We start from the raw sequence: 12,206 nt of genomic DNA, 5'->3' as shown, positions 1-12,206 counted from the left end.
TGGTTGTGGCTAGAGGGGGTGGGAGTGGCAGGAGGAGGGAAAGGGAGGCAACAGCTTCTGCTCCTTCCTGAGCTCTTGGTTAACTAATCATATCAGTGAGCTCTCCTCTGCTCCAAGAGGAAGCAGTTGCCTAGCAATACCCGAGAATTAAATTCCTCAATCAATAGGCCCGAGGGGCTCCATTTCGGGGAGAGCTGGGGAGGTCGGGCCTATGGTGGTAGGGGGGTTCCCACGCATGATGAGGGGCGGGAAATGTTTCCAGCTGAAAGCCTAGGGTAGGACAGGGAATCCCGGGACCCAGGGAGGGATGATATGAGAATCATTAGTTCCATGGGCCTCAGACTCCCAGAAATCCAGACCATTTGGAGCCCAGTGATTTTAAAAAAAAAGGGTTCTGAAATCAGGGGCATTAGAGATCCAGAGAGAGAAATAGGACAGTGACCCAAAGCTTGGTCCTAAAGGAAAGGGATCCAAAGGCTGATCAGAAAGTGGAGAGATACCCTGAGGCCCATTCCTCCAGACATCTGTTCCCTCTAATTCCCAGTCCAGCCCAGAGCTCGAAGTAGAGAGCAGGAAGACGGTTCTGGAAGCCACTGTCCCCCCAGACTAGAGAAGAGAAAGGAGGGAATGCAGGCTTTTGGCCTTTTTCCAAGGTCGGGATTCCCCGAAACTAGGAAGGGCCTTTGGTGACATCAGAAGCGAGCGTGGAGAAGACGGGAGGGAGTGGGGAAGGGGAGAGAAAGAGGAGTCTCGGAGGGACAAGAAACCTGAGACAAGGATCTATTTACAAAGTATATATTTAAACACATAAAAAGCGGGTATTGGATATAGACATTCAGATTGCAGAAGATAACGTATTGAAGTTTCACTTTTTAGCTCTGAGGCGGAGATCGATTCGGAGATTTGTACAAATCTTAGAATTAAATAAACCAAACACACATTCAGCGTATATGTAGAGACCTACATACATAAGGCTCCCCCTTATCCCTCCCCACCTCCCCCCACCCGACCTCCCCCCCCCCCACCCCTGATCTGGATCGCAGTACAGCGGTGTGAACTGGACACACACATACACACGCACACACAGACGCCTGAACAGAAGGGCTTGAACCACCGGTATGTCTGAACCCGGTTTGCGTGATGGAAGGTACAGGGAATGAGAAACTCGGGCTCTGAGGAATTGAGGAAGGAAGGAAGGGAAAGGGGAAAGGGAAGAGGAAAAGAAAAAGGAACGGGTAAAGAGGAAAGGGAAGAAGAGGAAAGGGGCAGTCGGATAACCTCAACGCATCTCCGAGTTATCATACACATGGTAACATACATGTCCCTTGTATTGTTTCAGCTAAAAATAGCATCGACATTTAAGAAGATACACTTGCTCACTTCGGTTCTTTATACAAACTAAGTTTCAAAGACCAATTTTACAAATATGATCAGGTAAAAAAGCCCATTCTGGGGGCTCCTCTGTACAGGCGCAATTTTCAATTTTCAACTCGAAACAACAAAACTGCATCTATTAATTTTGTCTTCCCTTTTGTCCTTCAAGGGTCAGAAAGTCTAGAGGAGAGAGAGCCTAGAAGTAGGGGGCGGAGAGTGGGGGGGTCAAGTGATGGAAGAGGAAGAGACTAGCGAGGATGTCCGCACTCGCCCCACCTCAGGAGCCATCCCCTCTCTCCTCCCCATTCCAGCCTCTCTGACTTCAGGCTAGTCCTGAATCTGTGCTTGGGTCTGGCACGTAACCCCGGCCCGGGCCCCCAAGTTCCCCAATGAAAACGCCCTCAATTTCTGGGCTTCTCTGGTCCTAGAAGCACAGGACACAGACCGGAGGGGAAAAAGAGGTTGGGGTCGGTATTCGCTCTTTAACTGATTGTGGGACAGGTTTGTGCTTTTAAACCAAGAGATGACCGAATATCTAAAGACTCTGAGCCGCAGTTAGTTCTGAAACATGCCTATATTGAGATATAATATATAGACACATATACTCCCATATATATACACACATATACATATATGCGTGTATGGAGATATAGATACATACTTACAAATGCATTCATACACATCTAAGTATGTATGTATATACACATTTCCTTCCTCCGTCTCTAGCAGGTCTCCAAATCCACCCCGCTTCTCCTCCCCCTCCCCTTGGCCGAGTTTGAATACAGAGTTCAAATAGAGAACACTCCACGAATCGAAAAAGCCTATAAATTATAGCTTTTGCTTTTAAGAAAGAAAAAAAAAACAGTAAAAGTTCTGGTGCACATTCTTGGATAGAAACACTGCATTTCTCCTTCTTCCCCTCCTCCTGTCTGAGCCTCGAAGATACAATCTCCCCCAGCTCTGAGTCCAGACGAAACGCAGGGGTTCCATCCCGAGGTTCAGAGCAAGGTGAGGAGCGGAACAAGCGAAGACTCCCCAACCGCCCCACCGCGGTCCAGCCCCGCCCCCACCCCGCTCCAGCTGAGCGAGCAATGGGAGCCTCAGCCGGGGGTGGGGGTGGGGTGAGAGCAACTTCTCTCTGAAAGCCGGAGGGGAATGGGGGGCGGGGGCGATTCGGCATCCCTAAAGAGAAGAAAGACATAATACTTTTCTTGGGAGTTGGGTCCTCCTCTCCCTCCAAGGATAAAATCGGAGAAGGGGCTGGGGGAGTTTAAACCCAAAACACTTTTCTTGCAGAAAGAACGATGGTCCCGCACTCTGGGTAGTGACAGGCAATTCTCCCAATTTATCCTGGCATTTCGGGAATGTAAACACATTATGTTTGTTGTTTTACGGAGTAAGGAAAGGAACCAAGGGAAAGAGATTATACATACATACTGTGTGTGTATATATATATATAATATATATTTGCGAGTGTATACACACAGAGCATCATATATGCTTTATCTCCTATAAAGTGCATTTCTAGTGTTGTTCCTTGGACATGTCCCCTGCTCCCCAAGCTCACCTTCATCAGCAGGAGGAAAAAAAAAAGGTAATTCAGGTTAATACTTTTCACTCTAATAGATGTTTAATCCTTTTTTTTTAAAAAGACTAATTGTCTTCTCTTGGGAGAAGAAAAAGCTCTTCCATGACCAGTCAGCCAGTGGAAGAATGGGAGAGGGACGTGCTTTCCTGTGGTTTCAATATAGCTTCTTCATACCTAGTTGTCTGAGAAGACAGCCTGGCCACACTACCTGGATTATGTTATTAGCAACACCTCTAGTCACAATCCATGTTTTAGGGAAGGAGCCCTCAGCCTTACAGGAGTACTTCCATACACATACAAGGTTTTTCCCTCCCTCCCAAACTCCCAGCCTTCTCAGTGTCCACAGTGCCTCCAAAGCATCAGAACATCAGAAATCAAAAAAGGTCAAAAGGACAGAATTGGGCATAACCATCATTTAGTCTGTATGTTGGTTTCCTCCTGCCTGGAGCTCAGTAAGTCTTCAGGGTGGTATTCCATTCAGGGTGGTAACTAATCCACATTTGAGTCTCTTGTTTTAAATAAAACAACTTCAAGAGTTGAAATATATATATATTTAGATATTTTCTTAAATAACATATTTACATCTAATAGAAAATATAACTCTAGAGATAATCTTTCCAACCAATATTGGGGATGGATTGGGGAAGGAAGAGGAGGGGTGTGAAAGGAAAGGATCAGCAAATTGGCTAGATCCCATCCAGAAATAAAAAGTACTATGCCAAATTTCCTTTCTCTCTCTGTCTCTCACTCCCTCCTGCTTTCTCTCTGGCTGGACTCCAGAAATTCATCTTTTCTCCTTAAAAAAACCTTGGTCCGTGTTGCTTTCCTTAATGGTGACGGTCAAAAAGTTTGAGGTCACATCTGTGACCACCACTTTCTCCAGGTTGGTCAAGGATGGGCTCCAGGATTCCTCCTCAGGGTCCCCGAGGATTCTGGCTACAGGGATCCTGGCAATCAAGGAGGGCCTACCCCCTTGGGCCCCCATGTCCCGATACAAGCTCCCAACCGAACCTGGGTTGCCGGAGCCATGTCGGACCCGAGGGCCTCCAGAGTCCAAGCCACTCTGGCCTTTGGCCTCCAGAAAATCTGCCCTGTGCTTTATGACTCGGGGTGGGTAGGTGTCCACAGCCAGTTTACCCCCGGCCTCACCTCCACTGGGACTAGCCACTGTGCAGGCTAGATCTGCGTCTTGCCTTCGGGCCAGTTGGATTACACTGTGCCCAGCCGTGAACTTGCCTGCCCCAGAGGGGGCATCCTCCATCTTCCTCCCTTTGAGGTAGTCCCCAAGACTGTCCCCTGGCTCCCCCGAGGTCCGCTGGGAAGGATCCCGAAGGTCCTTCCGGGGTTTGGGGCCTCGTTTCTTAGAGCTATCCCCTGGGGAGCTAGGTTTGTCGTCCGGTCTCCCAGTCCCCCGGTCCCGGTCCCGGTCCCGTTCCCGAGCTGAGTCCCCTCGGCAGGTGCTACTGGTACTGGTGCTGCTGCTGCTCCCAGGTGGGGAGAGGCCAATGTTTCGAAGTCCCTCCCGAGCTCGAGAAGTGGAGCCAAGCTCCTGGGGAGATCGTCCTGGGTAGGGGACCCTGATGCCCCGAGCTGAGTCGCTCCGGAACTCGTAAGTTTTTGCTTTAGCCTTGGCCTGTGCCTGCAAAAGAGAAACAGGGATGTCAATGGCTTTTGGGCTGAGCCCTCCACCCTTCCCCCAAATCCCCTCCCCTTACCACCCTTTGCTTGCCGAATGACAACCGGCCCAGGAGTATCTCAGGGACTGAATGAGGATACTTTTACGAACTCCCCTACCGGTCTACCAGTCTATCAGTCTAGAGAACTCTCTCACCACCATACACACCTACCTGTCCCAACAATATCCCTCCCAGCCATTGGCAGCTGCATCCTACCTTGAGGAGGAAGGTTTTGGGCTTGGGACCTCTCTTTTTGGGACCATACAGTTCCATCTCTCGTTCCCTGGGAGGAGGAGGGAAGGGGGTGTTAAGAAAGAAAACAAATCCGAACTCCCATTCCGGGCTGGATCAAAGCCACATCTACATGTTTTTAAGTGAGACACGGAGAGCTTGGAATGGCCTGTACCTTTCCTCAAAGGCTGCGAGAAGTCGGGCATCTAGTATGTTTTCCTCGGGTTCCCAGGTGCTATACCTATGAAAAGGTCAAGGAGAAGGTAAAATAAGTTCCAGGGGGTGAGAGGTAGGCTAGAAAAGGGTAGTATGTGCAACTTTCTTTTGTATCTCTATGCAAAGAAGAAGGGGGAAAAAAAAGAGGAAGAAAAATCTCCCTAATAACAGTCTAGGGCCACGAATTACATATAACCTACTTACTTCTGAGACCAGCCCTTCCATTTCACGAGGTATTCCATTCGTCCCTGCGGATGCAAAGGTAAAATATGTGTGTGCACAGGAAAAATGCATGACGAAAACAGGAGAAATGCATGCAAAAAATGCATGCACCAAATGAATGCGCGAAACCCAAGTGCATAAGGCATGCGCCCAGTGCATCTGCCACCCCATGCACGAAATGCTGCACAAAGTGCATGCACACACACGCACATACATTCGTCCCCCTTCTCCCCACCCCCACCCATGTAATCTGTGTATCGTTGCAAGTCTAGGGAAAGAGCCTGAGCCTCAGAGCCAGAGCCAGAGCCGCCGCCACGGCCGCCGAGGCTGCTGCTGCTGCTGCTGCTGCTGGGACCTGGGGGAAGGGAAGCAGTGCTGCTGCAGGGGGTGGGCACGGGGATGGGGAGGGGAGGAGAGGCAGGGGCCTCGGCCTGAGGCCTGCGAGCACCTACTTTTCTGATGCGCCGCTTCAAGAGGGCTTCGGCCGCGAACACCCGCTCCCCGACCGCAGAAAGCTCCATGTTGACTCGTCGCTTACCCCTTTGGCCGCTTCCAGCAGCAAAAAAGCAGCAGCCAGCGCACGACAGACCATAATACTCCCCCGCTTACGTCAGTTCTCCCTCCCCCTCCTTCTCTCCCGGTCTCCCTCCCTCTCCCTCTCCCTCTCCCAACCTCCCTCCCCCCTTCCCCCCCCGTCTCTCTCTCTCTCTCTTGCTCGCTCCCAACCTCCCCCCTTCTCCTCTCTTCTTCTCCCGCCTCCCTCCCCCTCTTGCTCCCTCCCCACTTGTTGCTAACGGCGTCGCTAATGCGGAGAGGACAGTGGAATATTCCGCCGACCTCTGATTGGCCGAGGTGGAGTCCGCCCCGCCTCAGCTACGCCCCCCTCTCGCTTTCTCCCCCGCGTTGCTACGTGACCCGAGTTCCAATTGAGGGGGGGGGTGGGGGGTGGAGTCTGGAGAGACACTAGAGACAGGGTGGAAGGGGGGAGGGAAGAGGGAGGGGGAAAGGAAAAAGGCCGAGAGCGGAAGTGACGTAAAGTAGGGTGGAATCAGCTGCTGTCAGTCTGAGGAGGGGGAGGAAGGGTGTCTCTTCCAACCCTCCCGGTGTACTCGATTGAATACACACCCCCTCCTCCAAGTTTCCCTCCCCGAGATCAAAGGGTTCCCAATCATTCCCGGAGAAGAGTATTGCGGTCTCAGCCGCGACCCTCACCCTTTCGCAGACCCCAACCCTACCCTACATCCCCCGGATCCCCTCCCTCCCTCTTCTCCCCGCCCCCTCCGCTGCAGACAGCTAGGAGGCTGCTCCCAGACGCCAACTCTGCAGCTCTGGCACAATGCACAATGTACAGGTGTTAAAAATGGGAAAGGTCCCGGCTACATCCCAAGCAACCGACTACGCTCCCCTCTGCTCTATCCTCGCCCCTCCCCCTACTCCATTCTTCCAAGCACCGACCCTCGGTCTCCATGACAACAGTCTCCCTACACACACACATACACACAGACACACACCATTCCCATCTCCATCCCACTAGTCAAGTCTATGTCCCTCTGTCTCCTCCCCAATACTCCCAGGACCCTCCACGCTGACACCTGTCTCTCCTTCCCCCTCTCCCTCCCCCTCCACGCGAACCCACCCACTAATCTAGCGATCTGAGACTCCAGGCAATTGTCCAGATACCGTCGCTGGTAATTGAGACAAAAGTGGAGGACTTGAATTATCCGCATAATTGCCCCTCATTCTTCTCTTTACCGCTAAAGACCTATAGTGGCGACGTCAACTCACCCTTTCTCTTCAGAGCCCCTTTCACTGCCATCCACCTGCCCCCTGCTCCTTGATATAATCCTGATATAGACCCCCAAGCTCCCTCTCCACCCCACCCTCATTCCAATCTAGACCGCCCCCACGATTCTCCGATTTCCACTGCAGTGAATTAATTTGCGGGGACTCGAGTGGGATCGAGGTCAGTAAATGTGGCTGTGAGTTACTAGCCAGGCTGCACACAGGCTCTCGGATGCACACAGAGTTGGCGCCTTGTACCGAGACTGCGCCAGCTCGCCAGTTGGCACCAGCCAAGGCCCGCTTGCTCGAAGCCCAAGGGCTGCGAAATCTCCAGCAAAGTCGCCACCGAACCCGCAGCCATTTGGCCTAGGCAGCGCGTTTCCGGTAGCGATCTATTCTCGAAGTTCGGTGCGGATAAAGGGCAGGGCCGGGATGTGTTGCGGCTGGGAGAAAAAACTCAAAGAATTGGCTTTTAACTAAGCTCAGAGGTGGCGCCTGGTATTTAGTTGCCCAGATTGGTTAGTAGTAGAGACATAGGGAGATAACAGGAGTGTCCAGGACCCTAACAGTGGCGTTCTGTCCGCTGCTGGTGAGGTACCCCCTGCAGTTAGGAAGGGGTACACATTCACACGGGATGACGATTCTTCTCTTTATTCCTAGACTAAACTCTGAGGTAAGGATGGAGCGGGGGCGGGGGGGGGGCGGGGAGGGAGGAGCTGTCAGAAGAGCTCTCTTCTCACTTTCTTCTCTTCTTAATCATATTTAAAGACACAACTCCCACTTTTTAGGACATAAGACTTCGCTACAACTACTGAACTGGAAACAGTTTCTTTCCCCATAAACGAGAAAAAAAATGCAAAACAAACAAAAACCTCGACGCAACTGACTTGGAGATGGGACAGGAAACCCTAGGCGGAAAACTCGCCTCCTGTCCAAGAAGTGTCTTAGAGGGTCTAGACGATTGTATGGATGGGGAAGATGGGATGGGGGAGGGAGGAGGTAACGCAGAACTGCTCTTCCTCTACACTCTCCTTCCCCCACTCCCCACTGCCTTTAGACAAAAAGGATTTGGGTTCACAGTCTAACCTCCAGGGCTTTAAGGCTTCGGCGCTACATCTTGGGACCCTCTCTTGAAATCTCTCCCTCCTAACGAAATATCGGCAGATTGCGTAAAAATCGCCTTTAGGAGACAAACAAGTTGCCTGAGAGAGGCCAATAGACAGCAAAGTTCATAATCATAAAAAGTCATTCACGGTTACAAATAGTTTCGACGGACGGTGCCAGCGATACAGCTGTTTCTGTTTAAGCTTAAATACTTTCCAACAGTTTGGGCAGTAAAAATAAAGTAGACCTCAACAGCCTATAAGTCTCTGGTTTCCTCGCCCCGAGAAAGCCCACCATCTTCATTTCAACCCCCTCCCCTTGTCCCCCCTCCCCAATCTCTCACCCCCGCCAACTGTGGCAAGTAAATGGGGATCTGGGGCTCGGCTCTGGGTATCAAGTTACTTTGGGTTCGAATTATTTACGTCCAGAGAGACCAGATCATTATGGTTGTTAGCTCCTGGGATCAAGGGTTCGGTCCACTAGTCGATTCTCTCTGCGGCCAGGGGACAGTTCCCAACAAAAGGGAGTGAGAACCCTCACTCACCCACACCCACACCCGAACATAACTAATGGTTATCGAAGAGTTTTGTTATTTATCTTGAGATAGTATTTCTCAGCATTTCACCCATCAGTGATTTTACTGCCACTTACTCCTAATAGTTATGTTTGCTTTGGGCGCTTTTAGAGACCTAGAGGTTCCTGAGCTACGTTTAGAATTTAAGGGTTTCAGTTTCGTATTGAAGAAGCTTGCTCCCTTCCTGTCGTTTTTTTTCTTTTATTTCCCTTCCTTTCTTTCTGTCTTTCTGTATCCCTCTTCTTTTCCTTGACTCATTTTCCCCCTTTCTCAGTAGAACTAATGTATTAAGAAAAAGAGGAAGCACTGAAATACACTGGACTATGTCTTTATAGTGTTCTCTGCATCATCCTTACTTCTTTCCTTCCCTTCTCTCTTCTGTGTCTACCTTTGTCTCTCCCTCTTTTCTTTCTTCTGTTTCTCTTTGACTCTATATCTCTTTCATTCTATCTTTGTCTCTGTCTCCTTCTCTACTTCCCTCTACCCCAGTTCCTATGCCCCCTCTCTGTCTCTTTGTCTTTCTGCCTCTTTCTCTGTCTCTGAGGGTTTGTGTGTCTGTCTGTCTGTCTGTCTGAGTCTCTGTATCTCTCTTTGTGTTTCTCTGTCTATAACTTTCCCTCATTCTTTGTCTTGGTCTCTGTCTCTGTCCATGTATCTGTCTCTGTCTCTCGTTGTATGTCTATCTCTGCCTATATCTGTCTCTTTGTGTCTCTGTCTCTCTCTTTGTCCCTGTCTATCTCTTTGTGTCTCTGTTTCTCTCTGTCTCTCTCTTTTCTTCCTTCCCTCTCCCTTTCTCCTGTTCTTCCACTCCCCATTACTTTGCTTTCTCCCCTGCCAACCCAGGCAGGAGAAGATCTTGAGTTTTAAGGTTAGAATGTGTTAGGAAAAACAAGTGCATTTAATGAGACTTCAGTATCTCAAAGATCAAGGAGTTTCCCTTGGTTCCCAAACAACGCCAAGTTTATTCCAGGTGAAATCTGGAGGTAAAGTGCATACACAAAATATGTACCAATAAACACCACTCTCAGGAATTAAAATCTCCAACATTCCCCACTGTTTAATGGCAAAATGCAGTAGGACTCTTGACTAGAGTGGTAGGCTTGGGAAGCTTGCTAGGCTCCCCCCCATCCCCCCCAGGACCAGTTTGATGCCCATTTTGAGATATCTTGGAGTTGAAGTGGGGTGCAGTAAGGGTGAAAATTTGCTAAAAAGAAAGAAGAGAGGAAAGGAAGATGGAAGGGAGGAAGGAGGAAAGAAGGGAGGAGAGGAAGAAAGATCAGAAAAGAAAAGAAAAAGGAGGAAAAAAGAGTGAAGAGAATCCTTAAGAAAATGAGCTCACAGCTCAATTGATCAAGATAAAGAGACTGTATCCTGCAAGCTCCTTGGGAGGGCAGGGTGTAGGAGGCAGGGGAGATTGACAAATGGGCCTTTCCCACTCTAATCCTGCAATGCCAAAGGTTCCCCTGCAGTTGCCTGGGGCCAGATTCTTTCTGACTTGTCCACAATATTTATTTCCTTCCGAACTAGTCAATTGGAGACCACCAGCACTTCTTGCCCCACGTCTCTCCACCAAGCAAAACTCTTTCTGAACTCACCTCACCTTCCTTCCACTCAATCTGCTTTTGTCATTCATTTTACCATTAGGATTTTACCCCCTTTAAGTGAAGGAATGCCAGGGCCTGGATAAGAGTGGGAGTGGGGTGGGACACTGAAAGTTTAAACCAAACCAAAAGGAAACAACTCTGAATACAGACTAGACTTCTCCGCTAACCGTCTTTTTCCCTAGCAGAGGGCTTGCGCCGCTTCTGCAGTAAATAAGGTAACTGCTTCCTATTACCTTAGTCCCCATATGGCTGCAATTTGAGTGTCTTCAGAGACTGGAAGGGGGGGGGGGTGAAAGTGGAAATCAAATGCTCCAAATGCTCTCGTATTGCATTTTTATGAAGGAAAATGCCAGCAGAGTATTTAGCATTACCCCTTGCCCCTCCCCCCACCCCCTAACATAAGTCCCGTGGTCATTCGCTTTGTTTATTGATACTTGGTTTCCTTCAAGACACCTGTTTTCCAAATCTGTAAGTGGTTCCGTCAGCGGACGAGTCAGGACAACCAGTCCAGCAGAGTCCAGAATCAAGACTCTGAGATCCTCTCTTGAGCTTTATCAAAATGAGGTCTCGAACCCGGATCCTGGAACCAAGAGGTCCTTGGAGAAAGCTCAGGGAATGTATTCCCCATATTGGATTCTCCAAAGTAGATGAGACACCTCGGCTAAAAACTCTTTAAGATCGTGGGAGGGCCAAGAATCATTCCCAGTTCGGGTCCCAGGGACTTGATAGGTGGGTTAGCCATTCAGTTCCACAGCTACACAAGGGACTTAGATCCCTTGGAGTCTTCCGGGAATTGTTTTGGACAACTCCGCTGGATATGAAAGAGGGCATTCCTTATTCCGGCTGCCCTGTCACTGCCCCGGCGACAAGCTGCAGCCTGTTCTCCCGGGCTGGGAGAGAGAGGCCGGGCTTTGTCTAGTTAAGGAGCGTTTCAAGCTAAATAGCTTGGCGGGTGTCGGACCTGCCGGGTCTTGGCTAGGGACTGTCGGATTTAGAACAGAAACACTATATACACTACGTATTAGACTGGGTGCAGAGACAAGGGCTGCATGTCAGTCAGATGGACTGCAGCGGGTGCGTAGTGCCAGAGTTTATGTCCCAAGGAACCTTGGAGCTCACCAAGGTGGGGATACTTTGAGGAAGATACTTAAGAAGTTGGTGTCACCGGCTGGCTCTTACAGAGAATGAAGATGCATGTTTACATATGAATATGAAGGATGTGTGTGGGTGCCAGCGAGGTCGTGGTAAATATAAGGAGCAGAAAGGCCGGCCAAGCTGGCCTTACCTAGTTTACTGCTGAAGGACAATCTAGGTGAACCACAGTCTGGGTGTTCCCCGTAATAGACTTGACTCTTTAATGACCTTTCGCTGTCATCTTTGGGATAGTTACACACCCAGTCAGACAGACAGTGGACTCCTCTCACTACGTTAGTCATCCTTGTCATTCTCTCCCTGCAGCTCAGCTTCACCACCCCGATGACACAAACAGGGTCGGTCAGTGATTTTACACTGCTAATCTATGATAACGCTAAGTTATAACAATGCTATAACAAGTCATTGTTACACTGGAGACAAAGGACTGGGTTGTTTATTTGTTTTCATTAGAGAGAACCTAGGTTTAAGTTGAGAATCCAGCATTTATTAGTTTTGTGATCCTGGGCAAGTCATGTATTCTCTTTAAACCTCAGTTTCCTCATTTCTAAAATGGGCTTCATAGAGGAAACCTAGTAAAGCAAAGCTGCACTAAGACTTTTGGGACACTCTGTACTCACACAAGCTGCCTCACACGCTTCTTGTGAAGAAAGTGTTTTAAATATGAATTAGAGCAAAATGTA

The 12,206-nt window shown here is 49.5% G+C and overlaps 1 protein-coding gene across 1 annotated transcript; it reads right to left on the bottom strand.

Annotated features, from left to right (window-relative positions):
* Positions 1-2,912: 2,912 nt before the first annotated feature.
* Positions 2,913-5,909, bottom strand: CBX8 (chromobox 8). Its single transcript, XM_036757834.1, has 5 exons — positions 5,760-5,909; positions 5,290-5,333; positions 5,045-5,110; positions 4,855-4,921; positions 2,913-4,601 (listed from the first exon to the last, which is right to left on the bottom strand). The coding sequence occupies exons 1-5, from the start codon at positions 5,826-5,828 to the stop codon at positions 3,747-3,749; spliced, it is 1,101 nt and encodes a 366-aa protein (XP_036613729.1). The 5' UTR covers positions 5,829-5,909; the 3' UTR covers positions 2,913-3,746.
* Between the last annotated feature and the right edge of the window lie 6,297 nt (positions 5,910-12,206).

The sequence above is a fragment of the Trichosurus vulpecula genome, chromosome 4 (genome assembly GCF_011100635.1).
Source record: "Trichosurus vulpecula isolate mTriVul1 chromosome 4, mTriVul1.pri, whole genome shotgun sequence".
Lineage (NCBI taxonomy): Eukaryota > Metazoa > Chordata > Mammalia > Diprotodontia > Phalangeridae > Trichosurus > Trichosurus vulpecula.
This window is presented reverse-complemented; position numbering and strand designations above follow the sequence as displayed.